This window comes from Callorhinus ursinus, unplaced genomic scaffold (genome assembly GCF_003265705.2).
Source record: "Callorhinus ursinus isolate GAN/ISIS: 27379988/994484 unplaced genomic scaffold, GSC_fseal_2.0 scaffold134, whole genome shotgun sequence".
NCBI lineage: Eukaryota > Metazoa > Chordata > Mammalia > Carnivora > Otariidae > Callorhinus > Callorhinus ursinus.
Genome location: NW_027397196.1, coordinates 176058 through 197226, shown reverse-complemented (window position 1 = coordinate 197226; position 21169 = coordinate 176058). Strand labels below are relative to the sequence as shown.

At 57.8% G+C, this 21169-nt stretch overlaps 2 protein-coding genes across 11 annotated transcripts in view; one reads left to right on the top strand and one right to left on the bottom strand.

The window, feature by feature from the left end:
• Window positions 1-3577: 3577 nt before the first annotated feature.
• On the bottom strand, window positions 3578-9415 carry ZNF574 (zinc finger protein 574). Of its 6 annotated transcripts, none has more exons than XM_025849860.2 (2): window positions 9193-9415; window positions 3578-6562 (listed from the first exon to the last, which is right to left on the bottom strand). In XM_025849860.2, the coding sequence occupies exon 2, from the start codon at window positions 6540-6542 to the stop codon at window positions 3852-3854; it is 2691 nt and encodes an 896-aa protein (XP_025705645.2). In that variant the 5' UTR covers window positions 6543-6562; window positions 9193-9415; the 3' UTR covers window positions 3578-3851. The 6 variants fall into 6 exon arrangements, with proteins under 6 accessions (XP_025705645.2, XP_025705642.2, XP_025705640.2 ...); XM_025849857.2 differs by lacking the exon at window positions 9193-9415 and adding an exon at window positions 9102-9186; XM_025849855.2 differs by lacking the exon at window positions 9193-9415 and adding an exon at window positions 9033-9176.
• A 190-nt stretch (window positions 9416-9605) lies between these two features.
• The window catches only part of GRIK5 (glutamate ionotropic receptor kainate type subunit 5), a 56217-nt gene continuing 44653 nt past the window's right edge, over window positions 9606-21169 (top strand). Inside the window, exons 1-5 of one of the 5 annotated variants that reach the window (XM_073890242.1) lie at window positions 9606-9965; window positions 17237-17365; window positions 17669-17833; window positions 20305-20402; window positions 20499-20664. In XM_073890242.1, the coding sequence (XP_073746343.1) occupies window positions 17287-17365; window positions 17669-17833; window positions 20305-20402; window positions 20499-20664 (508 nt within the window). In that variant the 5' untranslated portion in view covers window positions 9606-9965; window positions 17237-17286. Of the gene's footprint in view, window positions 10025-12784; window positions 13791-17236; window positions 17366-17668; window positions 17834-20304; window positions 20403-20498; window positions 20665-21169 lie in introns of those variants that run through there. The other 4 variants (XM_073890241.1, XM_073890244.1, XM_025849854.2 and 1 more) reach the window with 4 other exon arrangements.

The following is a 21169-nucleotide window of genomic DNA, read 5'->3' as shown; positions in this document are numbered from 1 at the left end:
AAAGTAAAAAATGTACAGAGAGAAATGCTTTCTGCTCTCCTGTGGTCTCCTCTCTGTTCCGGTAAGGATGGTGGGTATGTGTGCGCTGTGGACGACGGGGGGTGGGGGATGGCTTTGCTTCTGTTCACACAGAACAAATGTTCAGAAGTGAGGCCCGAGCCGTGTTTTCACCCATCAGAACCAGGTCTCAGAATTTAGGATGAATTCCAATTCCTGAATTCACATCTCAGTTCTGCCATTTTATAGCTTGTGTGATTTTTGATATCTGACCTTCAATGTCCTCATCTGTAACGTGGGCAATGCCAACCCTATGGGGTTGCAAGAATTAAATGAGATGACGAGGTAAGTGCTTAGGACAGATCTCTAGCAACACTGTCTTCAATAAATGAGAACTATGAGAAATCCAGGAAGCCAGTGAGTCTTCCCCACTTCCATCCTCAGAGGACTAACAAGACCCTTGAAAAACAGTTGACTTTGAAGTTGTACACTCTTTTTCAGAGTGACATTAACTCTCACTCACTCAAATTTTTGTGCCCAGCTTGACTAGGTCATTTGACAAGAACAATGGCTTAGAGGCCAGGCCATGGGCTGATCCCCGAGACCTCACCACTGAAAATCAGAAATGGTGTCGACAACTGGGTTTTCTCACTGGCATTGTGTCTCCTTGTCACTGTTACATCCCTCTGATGTATGCTTGGCACACAGGTGCTGGGATTCTGCAAATTCAACAGGAAGGGATGGGGGAGACAGGAGAAAGTAAAAGAACGGAAGAGGGTTTGGATCACTTAGATAAGAAGTATTAGCGCTGCAACGTTTTGGCAAGACTGAAAGAAAAAAAGCACCTCCCCAATTCTCAAGACAGGTCAGTAGGGATGGGAAAGTGGGATGCTGGTATAGAGGAAGGTCATTTGTCCAGCCCCCTCCGGTGGTGCGGTCAGAACCATACAGACCTGAATTCCTTGTCACCCAGACCATCCTGTGACAAGCACAGACGGCACATCTGAGAGCATCCGCTTGCAGCCCCATGAATGTGTCCAACTGCTCCACATGCCCTTCCTCGGGCCTCCTCTTGTCAAGAGCATATTGGGCTCTAGTGGACCACTGTTGTGTTCCCTTGGTTTTTCTTCTGCTTATGTAGCTTCCATATCCAACTAAAAATAGGATAAGCAAGGCTCTTTTTAGAGGGGTCAGCAAGTCACCTGCGTCAGAATTGGTGTTTGTTTGTTTATCCAGGGGTGGGGGGCGGGAGAGGCAGAGAGAGAATCTTAGCCTGGAGCCTGCCACGGGGCTTAATTTCACGACCCTGAGATCATGACCTGACTCCAAATCTAGAGTAGGATGCTTAACCGGTGAAGTCACTCAGACACCCTTATTTTTAAAGATTTTATTTTTAAGTAATCTCTACACCCAACGTGGGGCTTGAACTCACAACGCCAAGATCAAGAGTCACATGCTCTACTAACTGAACCAGCCAGGTGCCCCAGAATTGGTACAGATTCCTGGGGGCACCTGGGTGGCTCAGTCAGGTAAGCATCTAACTCCTGATTTCTGCTTAGGTCATGATCTCAGGGTAGTGGGATTGAACCTCAAGTCAGGCTCTGTGCTGGGTGTGGAGCCTGCTTGGGATTCTTTCTCTCCCTCTTAAAAAAAAAAAAAAGGAAAATGCAGATTCCTGGATCTCATCCAGACACGTTTGCTGGATCTGAATCTCTGGGGGAACTGCCTAACGAACATTAAAGTTCAAGAACCTTTGTCTGTCCGACTTAAACCCCAGCATCCAACATGGGTTTGATTCGTGCCATCCTTTTTTAGGACTGTGGTTCAACTGCGGACCATCAAGTTTCAGCGGGGTGATGGTGAACAATGAGTCTTGTTCATCAATAGTGTTTGCACACGTCAACTTTTCTCAGGGTGGGAGCCTAAAGTTTTCATTAGAGGCTCTAAAAAGGAACCACCGTTGAGGAAGGGTGATCACCCCACTGTCACAGAGCCATTCTTCTCTGCTGAACCTGGGAGTCAACCAGCACCCTCAGGGTTCCTCCTTCCCCTATTCCTGTCCCTTTTCTTGATTCAACCTTATTTTTATCTGGTTTGGCAAGGATAATTCCTTCAATTGTTCTAAGCATTTATTTGATACGACTTTCAGGACGTTGCTGCTCTTCTTGGGAGGAGGCAGTTTGAGAATGGATCTCTACCTGGGGATTGAAGGGGATCTGGCATGCAGGGCCAGGATGGCTTGAGTCCTTTTGGCAGGGTGTGAGGGCACTGAAAGATGGTGCTCATGATGCACACACTGCTGGAAAGCAACTGCTTAACAGAGAATTGCTCTTCATTAGGTCAGGTTATCAAACAGGTGATCTTTTTCTTTAATAAGCCTTATGTAGTAAACTTTCTATTACAGGTTAGGAGACTTGGTTTCTAGTCCTGGTCCACCGCCTGTGGCCTTGATAAGTCTGCCCTCTCGAGCCATTTTTCACCTGAACATAAGGCGAAACCAGTGTGTCTCCAAGCCCGGTGCCAGATGCTACAGGTCTGGTGACAGGGCCCGAGAGTAACAGACTCTCAGGCCTCCCTTTCCCTGGTTTCAATACAAATAGCTTCCCTTCACCTCTCATTTATTAGGGGTCCAAGTATGAATTTTCTCCAACAGGAAGACTGGAGTATGCAGTAACCTTGGCGGGGCTTATTTTTCTTGGGCTGAGACTCTTAGAGACAACACAAGCATAGCAACTGAGCATTCCCACCAGTCACCATCTTCTTGACTACCCGCCCCTAAGTATGTAGAAGGCAGCAGACTGCGGAGGAAGCATACGGGCCATTAAACCAGATGAAACTAGGCTTCAATTCAAGCTCTAGCCTATGCGGGTTGAATGACTGTGGGCAAATCACCTCCCTGCTTGACTTCAGACTCCTTCCCTGCAAGATGTTCTCATAGGTGAGTGTGACAATTGTTATAAAAACCTTAGTTCTTGAGACAAACTATAGACAAACACCAGCCAGCCACTCCAACCACCCCTCTCCCCACGTCTGTTGGCTAAGCCAGAATTCTAGGTGGGCGTCAAGGTAGCTCTCATGTTATGAGGCTGCCTACCCCCGGCATCTTCTCCAACGCCACAGTTGGGTCTGGTCCCGGGAGCCACCCTCCTCTACCGCCCTGGAGATCATGCCTTTCCCAGACCTGCATTTGCCCTCAGGGATCCATAGTGAGAAAACCAGATGGCCTTAGGGGAGATGGTTCATATCAGGCCAGGGGTGGGGGCCAGAAGTGGTGAGAAAAAAATCTGAAGATTTTTCCAAATGTTCCTGCCACCAATTTAAAACAGCTTCAGGTTTTTCTGTGGGGCTGTGGAGACCTCTAGTGGCAAGACAGCCACACTGCTTCCCATCCCGCACCAGAGTGAAGTCCCTGCCCTCTGAGCCAGGCCCTGGGACTCCAGGTCCTCTTTAAGGGTCCTCTTTAATTAAGTAAATGTCTCCTAAGCTCCTACTACTTGGCAGGCCCTGTTCTGGATGCTGAAAAAGCCATAAAGCCAGCTCCCAAATCCCACCCCACACAGCTGGGCCAGACAAAAACACATAAATGTCCAATTCAGTCTTTATTGACTGTTTCATGTCGGGGGCCACCAGCACTAACAGGTGGAAGGTGGGGGTGGGGCGGGGTGCCTTTTATGCATATCAAGGGCCCCAGAGCTCCCCCCTCGGAAGAGAGAATAAATCCAGTTACAGAACTTACATGGCGGCTGGGAGAGGTAGAGGAAGGAGCACAATATCTACAGGGACTTAAGGGGACATTCGAGGACATTCTTCAGCAACAGGGCCTGGTGGTGCTGAAGAGGGAAAGAGAGGCAGGGTCAGCCACTGATCTGGACCCCCTCGGCCTCAGCCAGGGGATAGATCTCAATGGCCTCCACCAGGGGCAGCGCCTCCACTGCAGTCTCCATGACGGCCAGACCGACGGCGGCCTCGGCCTCGGCCAGCTGCTGCCGCACGGCTGCCTGATGCTGCTGCTGGTGGGTCTTGCGGTGCTTCCAGAGGTTGGAGAAGGAGCGGTAGCTCTTGCCACAGTCAGGGCAGGAGTAGGGCCGCTCCCCCGTGTGAATGCGCCGATGCTCTGCCAAGCGCATGGAGATGGCAAAGGCCTTGCCGCACACTTCGCAGGCAAAGGGCCGCTCGCCTGTGTGCAGGCGCCGGTGGTCCTTCAGGTGGGTGCTCTGCCGGAAGGCCTTGCCACAGTCCGGACACGGGTATGGCCGCTCCCCCGTGTGGATGCGCCGGTGCACCTGCAGCGAGGTCTCTGTGCTGAACAGCTTCTTACACTCGCTACACTCCAGGCCCCGGCGTCGGGCAGGGACTGTGGGGGCTGCGGGGGCCACGCCCCCCAGGGTGGTGGTGGGGGCAACCGGCGCGCGAGTGGCCCGGGGGGCCCGGGGGGCCGGGGGCTCCTTGGCCAGGACCTCGCCCGGCCCAGCAGCCGCATGGGCCGCCTCATGCGCCTGCAGCCGGGCCGCCGAGCCCACTTTCTTGCCGCAGGTGCCACACTCGAAGCGCCGGGGGGCCTGGGCCGCAGCAGCAGCGCAGCGGTGCTCGCGGAGCCGCAGCGAGGAAGGGAAGGCGGCCCCGCAGGATGGGCAGCGGTGCGGCTGGCGGCCGGCATGGGCCACGAGCTGGTGCACCTCCAGCAGCCGTCGCAGCAGGAAGGAGCGGGGGCACTCGCGACACTTGTAGGGGTACTCGCCCGTGTGGTGGTAGCGGTGCATGAGCAGGCGGTAGGGGCGGTGAAAACGCACGCCGCACTCCTGGCAGCGGTAGGGGAAGTGCTGTGCGTGCACCAGGCGGTGCTGCCGCAGCGTGGAGCTCTGCGTGAAAGCCTTGCCGCAGTCCCCACAGCGGTAGGGCCGCTCCCCCGTGTGCGTGAGCCGGTGGCGGGCCAGGTTGGCGGGCGAGTTGAAGGGCTTGGAGCAGTCCGGGCAGGGGAAGGGCCGCTCGCCCGTGTGCGTGCGCAGATGGTTACGCACGTGAGACTTCTTCTTAAACATCTTGCCACAGATGCCACACTTATGGCGCCGCTCCAGCCGATGGACGAAACGCTGGTGCCGCGTCAGCTGCAAGGCCTTGCTGAACTCGCGGCTGCACAGCAGGCAGCGGTAGGTGCCCGAGGCAGCCGGCCCTGCTGAGCTCTCTTCGGCCACAGGAGGCTCCGGCGCCTCGGACTCTCCAGTCTCTGCCGGGGCCGGCTCGGGGAGCCCAATGACCGGCTCCTCGGGGGGGACCGGTGTGGTGGGCAGGGGGACGCCCCCCGCCCCGTGTGTACGCCGATGATACAGGAACTTGGTGAGGTTAACAAAGGTCTTTCCGCACGGACACGAGTGCAGAGGATTCGGGGTGTGGGCTCGCCGGTGGGCCAGGAGCAGGGCCTCTGTGCCAAAGGCCAGGCCGCAGTCCACGCACAGGAAGTGAGACTCGCTGCTGTGGTCTCCGAGGTGCTGATCTAGACTGGAAGGGCTGGGGAAGACGCGACTGCACAGAGGACACTTAAAGACGCCCTCCCGGTGACTGCGCAGATGCTGCTGTAGCTGGTGAGGTGACAGAAAGAGCTGGTCGCACGCGGAGCAAAAGAGCTCCTGGGTGGCCGTCCCGCCTGGCTCTCCGCTGTTGTTCCTCCGGGCCTTGCGCCCCCGGCGATCACGCCCAACGGCTTCACCATTGCGCAACTCGTAACTGTGGTCAGAGGATGGCAGGGGATCGGGCTGGGACACAGGCACCTCCGCAGGTGACGGAGTCAGGGTCTCCTGCTGCAAGGCAGGCTCCTCCGACTCGGGGACCGGGGCAGGGAAGTGGGTGGCCTGGTGCTCCAGGAAGTCGGCCGGAAGCTGGAAGAGCTGGGAGCATTCAGAGCACTTGTAGAGGAGCAGCTCCACCTCGGTGACCACCTCAGTGGTGGCGGCGGCGGCGGAAGGGACAGCTGCCCCTTCCCCACCCTCCTCTGCCTTGCGGTAGGAGTGCTCCACAGCCACACGGGCCTGGCCCACAGGGGGCCCCAGGACCACTGGGGACCCCAGGATCACGGGGGCCGCAGGCTTGGCGGGAGTGCCCCGGAGGTGCGTCTGCCGGTGGCTCAGCCAGAGCTCCTGGCTGGCGAAGAGAGCCTTGCAGTCCACACACTCGTAGTGGATGGTACTGGAGCTGAGCGCAGGCGCCTTGGCTGGTGGCTCGGCCGCCACCGCCTCCTGGGGAGCCATCATCTTCAGGTGCAGCTCCTGGTGCTCCAGGAGCTGGCTAGGGGACAGGAGGAGCTGCCCGCACTCCAGGCACTGGTACTGGCTCTCCTGCACCAGGGTCTGGTAGAGGCCCGTGCCGGAAGCTGCCTCTGTGGCCACCGTGACTCCAGGCTCGGCCACGCCCACCAGCTCGAAGTGCTGCTGGGGCACGTGGGAGTTCTGGTGCACGAGCACCTCCTCCAGGGACCCGTACAGCTGGTTGCACTCGGAGCAGACATAGCGGTGCTCGATGTACAGGACCGTCTCCTCGGACTCCTCGGTCATGGCGGCAGCGAGGCCCTGGGCTGCGGAAACAAAGAGGTGGGGACAGATCCCAGTAAACTGCCGTCTCCTCCATCCTTCTGACGGACAGTTCTTTCCCTTTAGCACTCCCCGCCAAGACCCTGTACGTATTTTACCCCCTAACTTCTTGCTTCCGTTTCCCACTCCCACCCCCAACCCCCAGCAGTCCTTCCGCTCCTGAACACATGAGACTACCAAGCATAGAACCTTCCCAGCAGTCCCTTCCCAGAATCTGTCCAAGGCTCACCTCTGAATCGATGCACATCAAACTCCACCCACCAGATGCTCGTAACCTGTCCAACCCCTCACCTCCCATGCCTCTCAGCTGGCCCACAGCCACACGCATCACAAGGAACCTGTGTCCTCTCCATTCGAGCCCCCTTCCGCTGACTTCCTCTCCTTCCCAACTCCCTGCCCCATTCCTGCTCCCGGGTACCTGGGGGAGTCCTCGCAGGCCCTAACCGCCGCCACTTCTCCCAGCCTCCCTGCTCCTCTGTTCCCTCCGCCAGGTTCCAGACATCTTTTTACACCGGAGGACTCAAACTGCCCCAAGGCCCCGCCACTTTCTGCACCCTCACATGGTACAACCCCTCTCCTTTACGTACGCCTGTTATACACTGTCTTTCCCTCTGGTGCCCAGATCCCTCACATCAAACTTGCCCTTCCCTCAACCAACTTGTCTCATGCTGGCCTAACCCACCACTATACCTACACTTTCCCCTCCTAGACCACTTGTCCATGATACCCAGATCCCCCTTTTCAAAGTGCTTACCTCTCTACAAATCAAAGCCCTCTCCCACAGCCCTAACCCCCTATCCAGAATACCCATCCCCACTTCACAAAAGCCTAACCCTTTCTTCATACCTATATTCTACCCATCACCCCAACTCATGTCTCACTCTTCACGATAATTACTTATTCTTTACACTGAGACCTCACCTAATTCTAATCCCCCCTGGGGTACCCAGATCCCCTCTTCTACCCCAACCACTATAGGGATGCCCTAGGTGCCTCTTCATATCAACCTCAGCCCCTCTTCTTTACAAAATGACCCAGCCTAACCCATTTTAGGGATGCCCAGACATGGTCTTCACATCACCTTAAACCCTTCCTTACAAACCTCTGTGCCTAACCCATGCCCAGGGACGTCCAGACCCCCTTTCCATTACTAAAATACCTAAGCTTTTCTTCTTTGCAAAATGACCTGTTCCCACCCTAGCCCATTCTAGGGATTCCCCAGATCCCCTCTTCATAGCAGCATAAACCCCTCTTCCTTGCAGAAAGACCCAACCCCGCTCTAACCCATTCCAGGGGTGCTGAGACGCCCTCTTCCTAACAACTTAGTTTTTCTCCTTTGCAAAAAGATCCCAGCACATGCTCTAACCCAATCCAGGGAGATCGAGACTACCCTTCACAAAGGCTTAAACTTTCACACATATGCCACCCTGCCCTGCCCCAAATCCCCTTTAGGAACACCCAGACACTACCTTCTTCTTACACTGAACCCCTCCACCCCCCCCAAGCTAGACAGAGGATAGCCAGACCCCTCTTTCTCACACCCAGACCCCTCTCACCAGCATATTACCCTGAGGATACCCAAACCCCCAACTTCTTGTCAGCCTAACAGCTCATTCTCATTCCAGCGCTACCAAGACCTTCGCCCACTTAGTACTTGGACCTCTCCACCCCGCTAACCTTCTCCAGGGATACCCAATTACCACTCTTCACCTTGACCTAATTCCCTGTACTTTTCAAAAACATTACCTCTACCCAACCTATCCTAGGGACACCCAGACACCCTCTTCACATAACATAACCCTTTGCACAGAGACTCCTCTCGACCCATTCCAACGGTAGCCCCCCTCCCCCCGAACTCCCTTCACATTAATGCAACCCCGTTCTCAATACCCGGACCTCTGCCTCAGCTCCAAATCCTCCCTCCAGGGATATTCATTTGCTAATACCTTTTCACACCAAGCCCCTCTCACTGGTCTAATGCCTTCCAGGCTTACCCAGGTTTATCTCTTTATGTTAACTTAATTACCTCTTTTCTCACGCCCTAACCCCCTCCCCGGACACGCAAGCCCTCTCTAACCGTCCACCCCGCTTCGGTCCTGGTCGGCCCCACCACCAGGCCTGGGCCCCGATACCCCCTGGAGGCTTGGACACTCTCCGGGGGCGCGGCTCTAACGCCTGCCTTGCCACCCAAGTCCCTCCCAGCCCCCGGCCCGGGCCCCGCCCCTCCTCACTCAGCCCAGCACGCGACTCTAGCCCCCTTCCCCACCCACCCTCCCGGCCCGGCCCCCCACCCCGGCCGCCCGCGCGCCCCGCCGGCCGTTGGTGCCGCTCCGCCCTCCCCGCCCGGCGCGCGCCCCCTCCGGTCCTCAGTGCGCAGGCGGGGTGGCGTGGGGCGGCGGGGTGCGGGGGAGGGGGGGAGCCGGGCCGGCCTGCCGCACGCCCGCCCGCACTCACCCGCCTCCGCCGTCTCGCACGCCCCGGGCCCAGGCCCGGGCCGCCGCTCCCCTCGCGCGGCCACCCTACCGCTGCGCCCTCTCTAGCTCCCGCCGTCGCCTCTTGGCTGCTCCGCAGCCTCGCTCTCGCCCCCAATCGCCCTCAGCAACGCCCCGCCTACCTTCCTCCTCGGCCGCTCCGTGAACGGCCGAACGCGCCCAATCAGCGTCCGTCTGGCTCCCGCCTTTTGACCAATCGAGGCTCACGTCTCTGAGCCTCGGGCCAATAGGATGGAGCGTCGGGATCCGCCGCAGTGTCCAACCAATGCTCCAGCGATGTCCCCTCACCGGCCGGCCCCCGGGTTGATAGTGTCCGCCTCCTTAAGCCCTGTGGAGGATGCTCCTCCTCCAGCTGCTCGTCGACTCCGCCTGACGCCTGAAGAAGGGAGGGCAGCGCGGTGACGTCAGGCGGCGGAGCGAGGCTGCGGGCGCCATCTTGGGGGCGCCGGGCGGGAGTAGCGTCGGGGTCGAGGGGGGGGAGTCGGAGAAATTGAGGCACACGAGACCCAGAGGGTGGGGGCGGGGGAACGGTGGCGCAGGAACCCCCGAGGAGTGAAGGGAGAAAGTGAAGCACCTGTCAGCGCGAAGCGGGGAGGGGAAACTGCAACACGAAGCACGTGGAGGGAGTAAAAAGGGAAACTGAGGCTCCAGACTCCTTTTATTAGAAGAACGGAGGCAGGAAGAAGGAAGGGGAGAAAAACCGAGGGACTCTTGGGGGAGGGGGAAGGAGAAATGTCAAAAGGGAAGCAAGGAGCGCGGGGATCTGAGGGAAGGAGGAAAACTTGAAGAAGGGAGGAAATGGGAAATGGAGGGGATAAAGAAAAAGCAAGGACAGCTTCGCTGGAAGAAACGGAAAGTGTGGGGGGTGGTGTAGAAGACCTGAAGGACAACTAGGGTGAGAACCTGCAGAAAGTGACCCTGTAGCAGAGGGACTCTGCTCTGCTGCCTTCCAAGGTGCCTTCCTTCTGGGCTGACCCGGGGCCCCTCGGACCGTGGAGTCTCCATGTGTCCAAGGGCCCCTGCCCATCCCTGCTCATCTCCCCTTCTGGCCCTCAGGGCGTTGGCAGCCCACTGTTATGTTTCCAGAGCTACCCTCTGAATTCAGGGGAGCTGGGGAGCGGCAAGAGATTCATTTGTTCTCTCTAGCCGCCCCCCCCCCGCCTTCCCCGCCCTGCCATTTCTCAAATGAGTAAACTGAGTCTCAGCTTTCCTGAGGCTAAAATCTGCTAGGCAACCCTAGGTCGGACTCTTCGGTCAGCACCTTTGCTGTGTCCTTCAATTGGTTTCTAATTGGGTGTCCTAACTTTCCACTAAATTAAAATCCCTAACGCCAAGCCAGTGTAATTAAACCGGGCTGTCTGGATTGAAATCCTGACCCGGCCACTTCCTAGCTAATGTCTTGGACAAGGTAACTCCCCTGTCCCTCAGTTTCCTCATCTGTGAAATGAGGATAATGGCCCCTGTGTCATGGTTGTGAGGCACAGAGTAAACGCTATGTAAGAATTACTTTTATTAGGACCTCAAGGAGCTCAGTGATGATAGCTGATGTGTCCTGAGTGTGTTATGTGCCAACTATTGTGCTTAGTGCTTTGTACACTTTATCAGTTTAATCATCTCAACAACCCCAGGAGGGGGGAGTTACTGTTCTCACGTTACAAAGACACTGGGGCCCAGAGAAGTTAAGTAGCTTGCCTATCTTTAGGAGGAGACAGAGCCAGGGTTCCAACCCAGGAATCAACTCCAGGGTCTATGCTCTTGGCCCCCAGGCTCTACTACTGCCTGGCAGGTGGATGTCCTGTCCCTTTTGGCATGTCGAATGGATGAACGCAAGAAGTAGAGAAAAGAACTTGGTGGGAATGTGTGAGCTCTAAAGCTAGTCATCTGGGTTTGCCGTCAGAGTGAAATCAACTGGGGAGGGAGCCAGAGAACCTGGAAGCTAGACTCAGCCTTTGATAGCCTCCATGCAGTTGGGCAGGTTCTCACTCCTGCTGAAGCCCCCTTTTCCACCTGAAAATGCAAGGGTCCATCTTGGTGTGTCAGGCCCCTTTCTGCTCAGACCTTTTGCTTGGACTTCCCAGTTTATCCGGGTTGACTTGCTCGGTTCCTTCTCTTATGATACAGGAGTAAGCTGAGGCCTGGATCAGTCTTTGTGAAGGTGGTGGCATGAGACTAGATTTCTGGGGTAGGTTTATTTTAGAGAGAAGGGGCATTCTTTGCTGGGGTCCCTGCATAAGCAAAGGCCTAGAGACTGGCGAGAGTCTAGACTTTCAGCCTTAGCAGGAGCTGAGGGTAGGTGTTGGGGGACCATGGGTGTTGCCCACGTAGGGTGAGGAGGTGTGTGCAAAGTTGATGGTCCTTCCGGGTCCATTGTATGTGTCAGGCGTATGTCAGGGATGCTCCATGTGGGACGAGGGCTTTCAATGCCAGGCTGGTGGAAGGGTTGCCATGTGCTGTGTGTGTGTGTGTGTGTGTGTGTGTGTGTGTGTGTGTGAAGGCATATGGTCACGTGTGCTGGGGGGCTGCACGTGAGTGTGTCAGTATCTCCTCCCCATCACGAGCATTGGGGGTGGTGGTGAGTCACGGGCTCAGCCTTCAGCGCCAACTGTCATGTTCCTTCCCCCCAAATTTCATCCCCCACCCAGCCGTGCACCACCCACCCCCACTCTAAGATCTGTGTCACTGCTTCTGTCTTCCATCCCCCTGTCCTGCTCAGTTCCCTCTGAGAAGCTGCCATGGGCTCCCTGAGAGGGAGTCTCCCACTTCTGCTGGCTCTGCCCTCCAGCTTCCTGCCCTTTCCCGCTGCCTTTCTGCTCAGGTGGTGGCTTGAGAAGGAGAGCCTCTTCATGCCACCCACTCATGTCTGTGGGGCCCAAGGATTTCTCAATGCATTATAGACAATTGCCATACTCCCCACCCATCCCTTCCCCTCCATAGGGGCTATTTCTACTTCTAGGGGCTTCTTCCTTATCTCCACGGGCTGGCTCCTCCTGCCTTAGGGGGCCTCTTGTGTCCACACATCGTTTTTTTCATGGGTTCCTGGTAGCTGTTTCCCCCCATCCCCATTTCTGTGACCTCCTCCTACTTCGCTTGGCCCACCTCCCTGTCTCTGTGATATGCGTCCGTCCTTGTTCCCATTTCTGTGGCCTTCTCCCGTCCCCATGGACCACTCCCCATGTCTGAGGAGTGCTTTCTGTTCCCATGGGCCTCTCTCCATCTTCCTGGGGGGCTCTCTGTGTCCACCAGCTGCCCTCGTCTGTCACTGAGGTCCTTAGGTGTCTCTGGTCTGCTCCCATGTTTCCATGGGCTTTTTCTCTCTTTTCTCTGGGCTTTTCCCTGTCCTTGTCCTGGTGGGGGTCTGTGGACCTTGGCCCACCTCTGTGAGTTCTGATGGCTGTCTTGCTATTCCTCTGCATTTTTCTTCATCTCTGTAGCCCTCTCCCCACCAGCTCCATGGCCTTCTCAGCTCTCCCTGTCTCTCATCTCCGTGGGCTCCTGGGCAGGGCGGTGGCATGGTGGTGGAGGGGGTGGCCCGGGGGTGGGCCCTCCGTCCAATGCAGCGCCTTCCCCTCATCAGCATTCTCCTCGCGGGCCCCCCAGCCCCGACCAATACGAGCTCCCCCTCCCCCCCCACTCCCCTCCCTCCGCCTGCTGCCCTCCCTTCCTCCTGCCTACCCTCCTCCCTGCCTGCCCCCCCCCCCCCGCGCTCCAGGACCCAGCGCGGGCGGCGGGCGGCGGGCAGCGGGCGGGCAGGCAGGCGGCGGCCTCAGAGGGGAGAAGGAGAGGTGGCGGCGGCGGAGGTGGTGGTGGTGGTGGTGTTGGCGGCGGTGGCGGCGGTGGCCAGCGGCAGGGAGGCAGGCCCAGCTGGGGACCCAGAGCTGGCGGCTGTGCCTCGCAGGGGACCAGGAGTCCGTGGCCAGGCCCTCCCACTGAGGCCCTGCACGGGGCGCCCCCGGGACACCCCACCCTCCTCCGCCTTCCTCTTCCACCTGCTCCTCTCCATCCTTCCCTCCCTCCTCCCCATCCCTCCACCTCGCCTGCCCCCGTCTCAGCTCTCTGAGTCTCCCAGCACCCCGTCCTCCCCGGCCCCTCCACCCCTCGGCTTCTCCCCGCCCCTAGCATGCTTTTCCCTTGGGGGCTGAGGGCTTGAGGACTCCAGGCCCTAGCCTCATCCAGGGCAGGGCCAAGGCTCCAGGGGGGAGGGGGGAAGGGGTGGCCCCCTCCCCCCAATCCAGCCCTCCCCTCCCCCACTCCTCCTGATGGCCGGCTTCCTGGTCTCCAGCCAGTCCTCGCCCCCAGTGGCCCCCCCAGGCCGGCCCGGCTAGGGGAGGGGGTGGGGGCCCTTTCCTGGGCCGGCTTCCCCCTCCCCCGGCTTTGCCTGTGCCCCCCTCCCTTCCGTTTTCACCTTCCTCTCCTCCTTTCCTCCCTCCTTCCCCTCCATTTGCTCCTTCCCCCTCTCCTCTCTTCCCTTCTCTCCTCCATTTTCTCCTTTCCCCTTCCTCCCTGCCCCGGCCCACCCTCTCCGGTTCCACCTGTCCTTCCTCCTTGCTCCCGGGGTGCCTCCGTTTTGGACTAGTTGGGGGCCACTGTCGGCGGCGGGGGAGGGGGCCCTGTGGACTGCCCTCTCCCCCCGCCCCGGCCACACCACCACCCAGCGCCAGATCATCTCCTCGCTGTCTTCTCGGGCCTCGAGGGAGCCCAGCCCTCCGTCCCACCAGGATCCGTGAGTGTCTGCGGGGCAGGGGTTGGGCTGGGGCCAGCCTGGGTCCTGGAAGGCTGGGCTCAAGGCCGCCTGGTGGGGCCCCCGCGTCCCCCTGCCTCTCCCTGAGTAGGGCCCCCCCTCATGTCCCCCATCTCCCAACCGTCGTTCCCCTCAGCCTCTCCTCACCCTTCTTCTGGGTGCACAGCTCAGCCTTACCCCCGGCTCCCCGCCTCCGGGGTCCTGAGGGGCTGCCTGGCTCTTACTTGAGGGCTCACTCCTTGTCTGGGACTCCCGGCCAGTCTCCGCCCCTGCTTTCTCCAGCCGCGGTCCCGCGGTGACCGGCTCTGCTCTCCCTCTCTTTCCGCCTCTCTTCTTTCCTCGGAGGCTCATCCTCTCCGCCTGCCACGGGCCCGTCCCTATCCCATCCGCTCTCTCTCTCCTGGAGATGTCTTTCCGTTTTACAATCTCCATTTGGTGTTCTCTTGGGCCTCTCTCTGACTCTGTCCAACTTCTGTCTTCTTTGCCGTTGGCCCAACCCTTTCTTGGTCTCTCTGTTGATCTCTCTCTCTCTCTCTCTCTCAAAACTCCCCTGTCTCTTGTCTGGCTCTTTTGGTGGTGCCCACGCCGCCAGGTGTGGCTCTGTGTCCACTCTTTGCTCTGCCTGTGGCCCTGCTCCCCTAGCCTCCTTCTCTGCCCTTGCACTTGGAGGCTGTCTTCCTGTTCACTTTTCTGCCCTCCTCCCGCAAACCCACTCCTGTCTCCTTGGCCACTCCGGGGTCCACTTTGCCTTTTCCTTGGTGGTCTCACCCCTCCCCCCCATCCTCTGCTCATTTCTGCATCCTGCTGGCCTGTCGGTCCTCATCCCTCCCCATGCCTTGGGGTTTGTGGGCTCCGGGGATCGACCACCCTCCTCCAGACGCCCTGGGTGGATGCACCTCAGTGTGGACCAGGCCCCCTTATGTGGGCACTTACCCCGTCCCTGCCTGTGCCCCTCTCGGTTACTCGCTCTTCCTCCCCACCTCATTTCCCTCCCCTCACTTCCCTCACTGTCCTTCCCCTAGTCTGTGTCTGTCCCACTGGCCCCTTCCTCTCCTCTACATCTGCTGTGTGGCTCTGACATTCATTTTTCTCTGTCTCTTTCCACCTAGCCCTCTTCCTGTTCAGAGTTTTGTGATTTTTTTCCCCCTCCCTGCAATCCTTGCACCTGTGGTCTTTTTTTCCTTTGCCCTCTTCCTCACCCCATTTGACTCACCGATTTCCCTTCTCACCTTGGCCATGTCTCCTGCTCACCCTCTTGTCTGTCTCCCTCCCCTGGCAGGGCCCCTCTCTCGGCTCCTTCTGTCCAGTTGGCAGCTGTTTGGCTTTGCCTAAGTGTCTGGGCCTGTGGGGCTCAGGGCTGCCTGCTTCCCTGCCTCACCCTGGCCGTCTTGTCTCTGTTTCTCTTGTGTCTCACTTCTAGACAACGTGTGTATGTCCTTGTCTCTCATTTAGCCCCAGTTACTTCTTTTTGGTCTATCTGTCTTTTCTGCCTTCCTGTATGTCTTTGTCCATCCGCTGCCCCCAACCCTGGCCCCCGCACTCTGTCTTTCTGCTCCTACCTGTGTCTGCCACCTGTGGGACCCTGCCCTCCTGGCCCCTGTCTCTCCCTCGGGCTTCCCTGTCCTCCAGTCTCTGTTCCCCGATTTGCCTCCAGAAGCTCCTGGTGTCTCGGGATGACCCCCCCTTCACCCCTGCCTCTCTCCAAGCCCCACCCCCCACAGCCCTCCCCCTGAGAGTTCTTCCTGGTCTCCAACTTGCCTCGCTCTTCCACCCTTGAAGCCTTCACTTTAGATCCAAATGACCATCTGCAGCCCCCAGCCTGTCCAGGATGCCCTCCCACCCCCAGCCTGCCTTTTGCAGAGGCGCTGAGAGAGGGACCTGCTCAAGGTCAGGTGGGAGTCAGGGCAGAGCAGGGACTGATAGGGTCTCCTGCTGCCCTGGCCTAGGTTTTCCTGGCCGCAAGGATGGTCCGAAGCATTGCATTGTGCCTCCACCCTCCCCTGGCAGGTTTCACTCTGCCATCTCACTAGCTCAAGCCCCTCTTCTATGGGGATCAGATTAGGTGCAGGGAGACCCCCTCCAAGCTCACCTCACAGCACTCTGAGCCTCACAGTAACCCTCTCCCCTGGAAACCCAATGTCCCTTCCACTGGGGCATGGCTCTTGGCCAGGTGAAGCTGTGCATCTAGCCGAACTCATTCCTTCCCTGGTTGTGGGGGAAGGGGAAGGAGTCAGGGTGCTCCACAGAAGGCTGGGGCTCCTGGAGGACTCTAACTCCCTGGGGATGGAGCCATTCTGGGGAGCAGAGTTGCACTGTCTCCCCCTACTCCTCAGCTCCCCAGAGCAGGGTGGGGGCTGCAGTGTGGCACCTGCTTTGGCAGACAGCTTCCTCCCTGCCTTACTCTTCTCTTCCAGCTACTTCTGGTGGCATCTTAAGTGGGATTGTGTCCTCTCTCCATTTTGTCTCCCTGGCCTATTCTGTGTCTCTTGTGCCTTGATTTCCCTCTCTGCTGCCTGCCCTACACTCCTCTCCCCGCCCTGCCCTTTCTCCACCCCCGTGGCTCCCTGCCTTCCCTTCCTGCCTCTTCCCTCTTCCTCCTCGCCCTGTCCTTACCTCCCAGAAGCTCCTCTGTCCTCTCCATCTCTAGCCCTCCCTTTCCTGTCTTATCTTCTTGTTCTCTTGCATTTCTGCCTGTTTTTCTCTTTCCCCTTTCCTGGGTCTCTTTGTATTTTCTCTGCCTCAGCCTCTCTTCCTATTTTTGTCTTTCTGTTTCTCCCTTCTCTCTCTCTAATTTTTTTTTTATTTAGCCCCTTGGCTGCCTCAGGTCCATCCATTTGTCTCCATCTGTGTGTCTCTGTGTGTGTCTCCGTCTCTCTCCATCATTCCCTCTCTTTCCAAGTTTTCTTAACTCCCGGATACTCTCCCCTCCAGACCCCGGATGTCCAGGCCTCTCTCCCCATGGGATTGTGGGAACCAGGGACGTCAGGAAGGTGGCAAGTGAGGCCTGGGATGGGGTTGCCTAGCAACCACCGCATCCTCTCCAGCCAGTTTCTGTTGCCTAGTAACAGCTGCCTGCCCAGAGACAGGGGCGGGACTGGGTGAGGGGGGTGGCACTTCCTGGGTTCCTGTTGCAGTGGGGATGGTCCCTGGAATTCGCTCTTAACCTGAGATCCCTCCCGTTTTGGTAGCTGTGAATGTCCTCCAGCAGTACCTATCCCACTCAGTGCTGGGAGCTCCTCACTGGTAGTGCTGTCAGGGCCCGAGCTTCCTTCGTGGCGATGCCCTCAGTATCGTCAGCTTCTGACAAGGGCAGGGCCCTTCAGAGCTCACCCACAATGGCCCGGGGCCTGTGGTCACCCAAGGGCTCTGAGGCCCCTCCATATCGGCCGTCTCCCCCACCGCCATGGGCGGGGGGGGGCTCCCTGCAGGTGGCGAGTGGGGGCCGCGGCAGCTGCGTCCCCATGAGGAGGGGAGGAAGATGCCGGCTGAGCTGCTGCTGCTGCTGATTGTTGCCTTCGCCAGCCCCAGCTGCCAGGTGCTCTCATCGCTGCGCATGGGTGAGGCCCTACAGCCCCTGCCCTGCCTCCACAGAGATCCTCCCTGAGCATGCCAGTCCCTCAGGCCCTGGGGGTCTGGGCTTCAGGTCTCAGCTTCCCTCAGCAACAAGGAAGAGCAGCCCCCTGCTCCTTCTTCCTCCTGGACCCAGCAGTCCAGACCCCCAGCTCTGTCCAACCCTAGATCCAGGAGCCTAGACCCTCTGTCAGCATCCCCACTCCCACCTCAGAGCCCAGGAGTCTAGGACCCCAGCCTCTCCTTTCTCAGGACCCAGAGTCTGGTCCCCAACCCCTGTGTCCCCTCAGCTGCAATCCTGGACGACCAGACGGTGTGCGGCCGCGGTGAGCGTCTGGCCCTGGCTCTGGCCCGGGAGCAGATCAACGGGATCATCGAGGTCCCAGCCAAGGCCCGGGTGGAAGTAGATATCTTTGAGCTTCAGCGGGACAGCCAGTACGAGACCACGGACACCAGTGAGCAGGGCCACAGGGGGCGTGGGGTGAGGCAGGGCAGGCTGGTAGCCCTCAGTCTGTTCCTCAGCTTGCTTGCTTTCTTTCTAGCTTTACCTGCTCCTTCCTTCATGTCCGCTCTGCCTTTCCCTTCCTAGAGATGGTGCTGCTGGGCATGGGGAGGTGGGGAGAGCGCCAGCCCCAGTTCACCCCTTATAGGAGCTGAGGGCTTCATTTGAAAGATAAGCTGGCCAGGGACATAGTCCCCAGAGCTGAGTAATGACAGGCCTGGGCAGCGAGGCCAGGGAGCCTCAGGAGCAGGGACAGTGAAGGCACTCTGGAGAAGGCTAAACTAAAGTTCTGAGCTCTGAAAGTTGAGCAGGATATAGAAGGAGTGGCATTGCTCAAAGTATGCCCTGGAGCCATATAGTAGAGGTGCATAAGTATTTGTTGGATTCTCATAGACCGAGCGAATGTTAATAGGTATCTCTTGAACAGACATGCTGAGTTTGTACATCTTCAGGAGATGCTGCCTTCAGTGTTTCAGACTGGTTGATTTCTTACAGGCCTTATCAGAACCTTTGTTATATTCATGTTTGTTTTAAATCAGTGAGAGGAAGAATGGGGTACAGTGTTTCTTGTACTTTTCTGACTGGTGCAGCACAGAACACAAACTGGGAGAAGCTGGGATGGAAGGTGAGGAGGCAGATGGTGTTCCAGGCATATGACTATAGTGAGGAGGTGGGTATATGGAGTCAAGGAACAGGGTGTGGGATTGCACCTGTCCCGACTACCTGGACTCAGGACATGTTTGGAGGGATCGTGAGAGAATTTTGGGCTGGAGTGTGACAGAGCAATGGGAGGTGAGGCTGGGCAGATGGGCAGATCAGTTCAAGGAGGCCTACAGTAGCAGGCTGAAAGATGCCATCCTCACCTCTAGGCAGAAGGGAGCCATCTATGGGTTTAGGCCAGGGAGCTGGGCTTCTGGAAGGTGAATCTGGAGGCTAGATTTGGGTGATCAGTGAGGAGGGTGTTGCATGCCTGAGGTGAGAGCCCTAAAGTAGGACAGGGGAGGAGGGGGTCAAAGAGAAGGGGACAGATGTGAGAAAATTTGAGGACAAAAAAGAGACAGGACTTGGTGACTAATTTGCCTATTGAGAGAAGGCTTGAAGGCAAGAATCGTTTCTAAGCATTTGCTTTGTGGAAATGGGGCCTTCACCAATGTGGAAGGCAGAGAAGAATCGAGTTTAGAAGGTAAGGTATTTAGCTATGATGCTTTTAGTTGGATGTGGCAGAAACCCCACTCAAGCTGCTTTTTTTTTTTTAAGATTTTATTTATTTATTTGACACAGAGAGAAAGACAGCGAGAGAGGGAACACAAGCAGGGGAAGTGGGAGAAGCAGGCTTCCCACTGAGCAGGGAGCCCAATGCGGGGCTCGATCCCAGGACCTGAGCCGAAGGCAGACGCTTAATGACTGAGCCACCCAGGCACCCACCGACTTGAGCTGCTTTAAGGGAAAAAGAGAACTTATCCGCTCATGGCGCTAGAAGGCCTAGGGACTAATTTCAGGCATGGCTTCATCCAGGTTCTCACATTATGTCCCAGGATTGTTTTAGGCATGGCTTGATCCAGATACTCAAATGATGCCTAGGATTGTTTCAGGCATGGCTTGATCCAGGAACTTTAAATGATATCCCGGGTATCTTTGTGTCTTCATCTGTGGGCCCTGATCTCCTCTAAGTTGGTTTCATTTTCAGGAATACTCTCCCAAATATCCCAGCCCAACAGCTCAAAACTTGTATCTTACCAGGATGGCAAACCTAGTGATAAATGTAGCAGAAACCTGGGGAAGGCTCTTGATGGCCTGGTTTGAACCCATCCCCATCTCTGCGCCAATCACTTTGGCCAGGACAGCGTGGTTCTGATACTGGCTCGGGTGCCGGGCAATCCTGGGAAACCTACGGTTCCCTGAGGAGAAGTTAGGGTTTTGCCATGAGAATGGGCACCAGGCAGGCAAAAACAGCTTCTACCTCCCAGTGTCGAGATGCGCACGTGTTTAAGGGGAAAGAAATCAGAAGAAAGAGGAGCAAATGAATGCAAGAGGAGAACTGTGTTGGGATGTGGGGCAGAGAGGGGCCCTCGGCTGTGGGTTTGGGGTGGAGGGGCTGTGGGCTGTACCCCAGACTGTAGCACGGTAGGAAAGGAGGAGCAAGACAGGCTGGGGAGGCAGGTGCTAGCTTTGCAGCCAGGAGGCCCTGCTCTTTCCTCTTTGTCCTTCCATTGTTTCTCTCTTGGTCTGACCCACCCCTCTTGCCATTTCTCCCCATCTCTCTCTGTCTTCTCCAATGCAGTGGGTGGGGTCGGGGATTGGGCCTCTGGGTCTGGAGTGGCCAAAGGGGATCGGGCAGCTCCAAGCGTTAGAGGTGCTCCCGGGCCAGGTGGGGGACGAAAGGAGGGCCCCTGACTGCCGTTTGTCTCCCCCCATCCCTCGCAGTGTGTCAGATCCTGCCCAAGGGGGTCGTGTCCGTCCTGGGGCCCTCCTCCAGCCCTGCGTCTGCCTCCACCGTGAGCCATATCTGTGGGGAGAAGGAGGTGAGCCGAGTGCAGGGCAGGGTAAGGGTGGGTCCCTGGGAGGCAAGGCTGGGGAGGCAGCAACAGGGCAGAAGCAAAGGCTCCTTCTCTGTCCAGATCCCCCACATCAAGGTGGGTCCCGAGGAGACACCGCGCCTGCAGTACCTGCGCTTCGCGTCCGTCAGCCTGTACCCCAGTAATGAGGACGTCAGCCTGGCGGTCTCCCGCATCCTCAAGTCCTTCAACTACCCCTCGGCCAGCCTCATCTGCGCCAAGGCCGAGTGTGAGGGAGAACTGGATGTTTTGTTTGTATTCCCCCAAATTCCCCTGCCCAAGAGCTCTAGTCTCCCACACGGCACAAGCTCCCGTCGTCCCCCACCATCCTTCCCCCTCAGGAACCCAGACCCGCCCACCTCCTTAAAGAGATCATTTGGTCAGCAGCTAGTGACTGGCACCTGTGTGCAAGGCCCCTGCTAGGCCCTGGTGGGTGCGCACTAGGTGTGGTCCCTGAGGTCACTCCAGGGCCAGTGGGGGACACGGCAGCCGAGCAGCTGTGACGCAGAGTGATCCATGCTCTGTCAGTGGCCCTGTGGGGTACTGTCAGAGCACACAGAAGGGAATCCTACCTGGGTCCAGAAGCCTCAGAGCCCGTGTCGCCAAGAAAGGGGCCTCTGAGTGGGACCTAAAGGTTGGGGAGGAGTTGGGGTCAGGGAGAAGGGGGAGTGTGTGGCAGGGCAGAGGCTGAGGGTCCGGGGAAGTGTGGCCCCAGTGAGAGGCTCAAGGAAGCT

Excerpts from the sequence above, each read along its gene's own strand:
- ZNF574 (XM_025849860.2), bottom strand. The coding sequence starts at position 6,542 with ATGACCGAGGAGTCCGAGGAGACGGTCCTGTACATCGAGCACCGCTAT.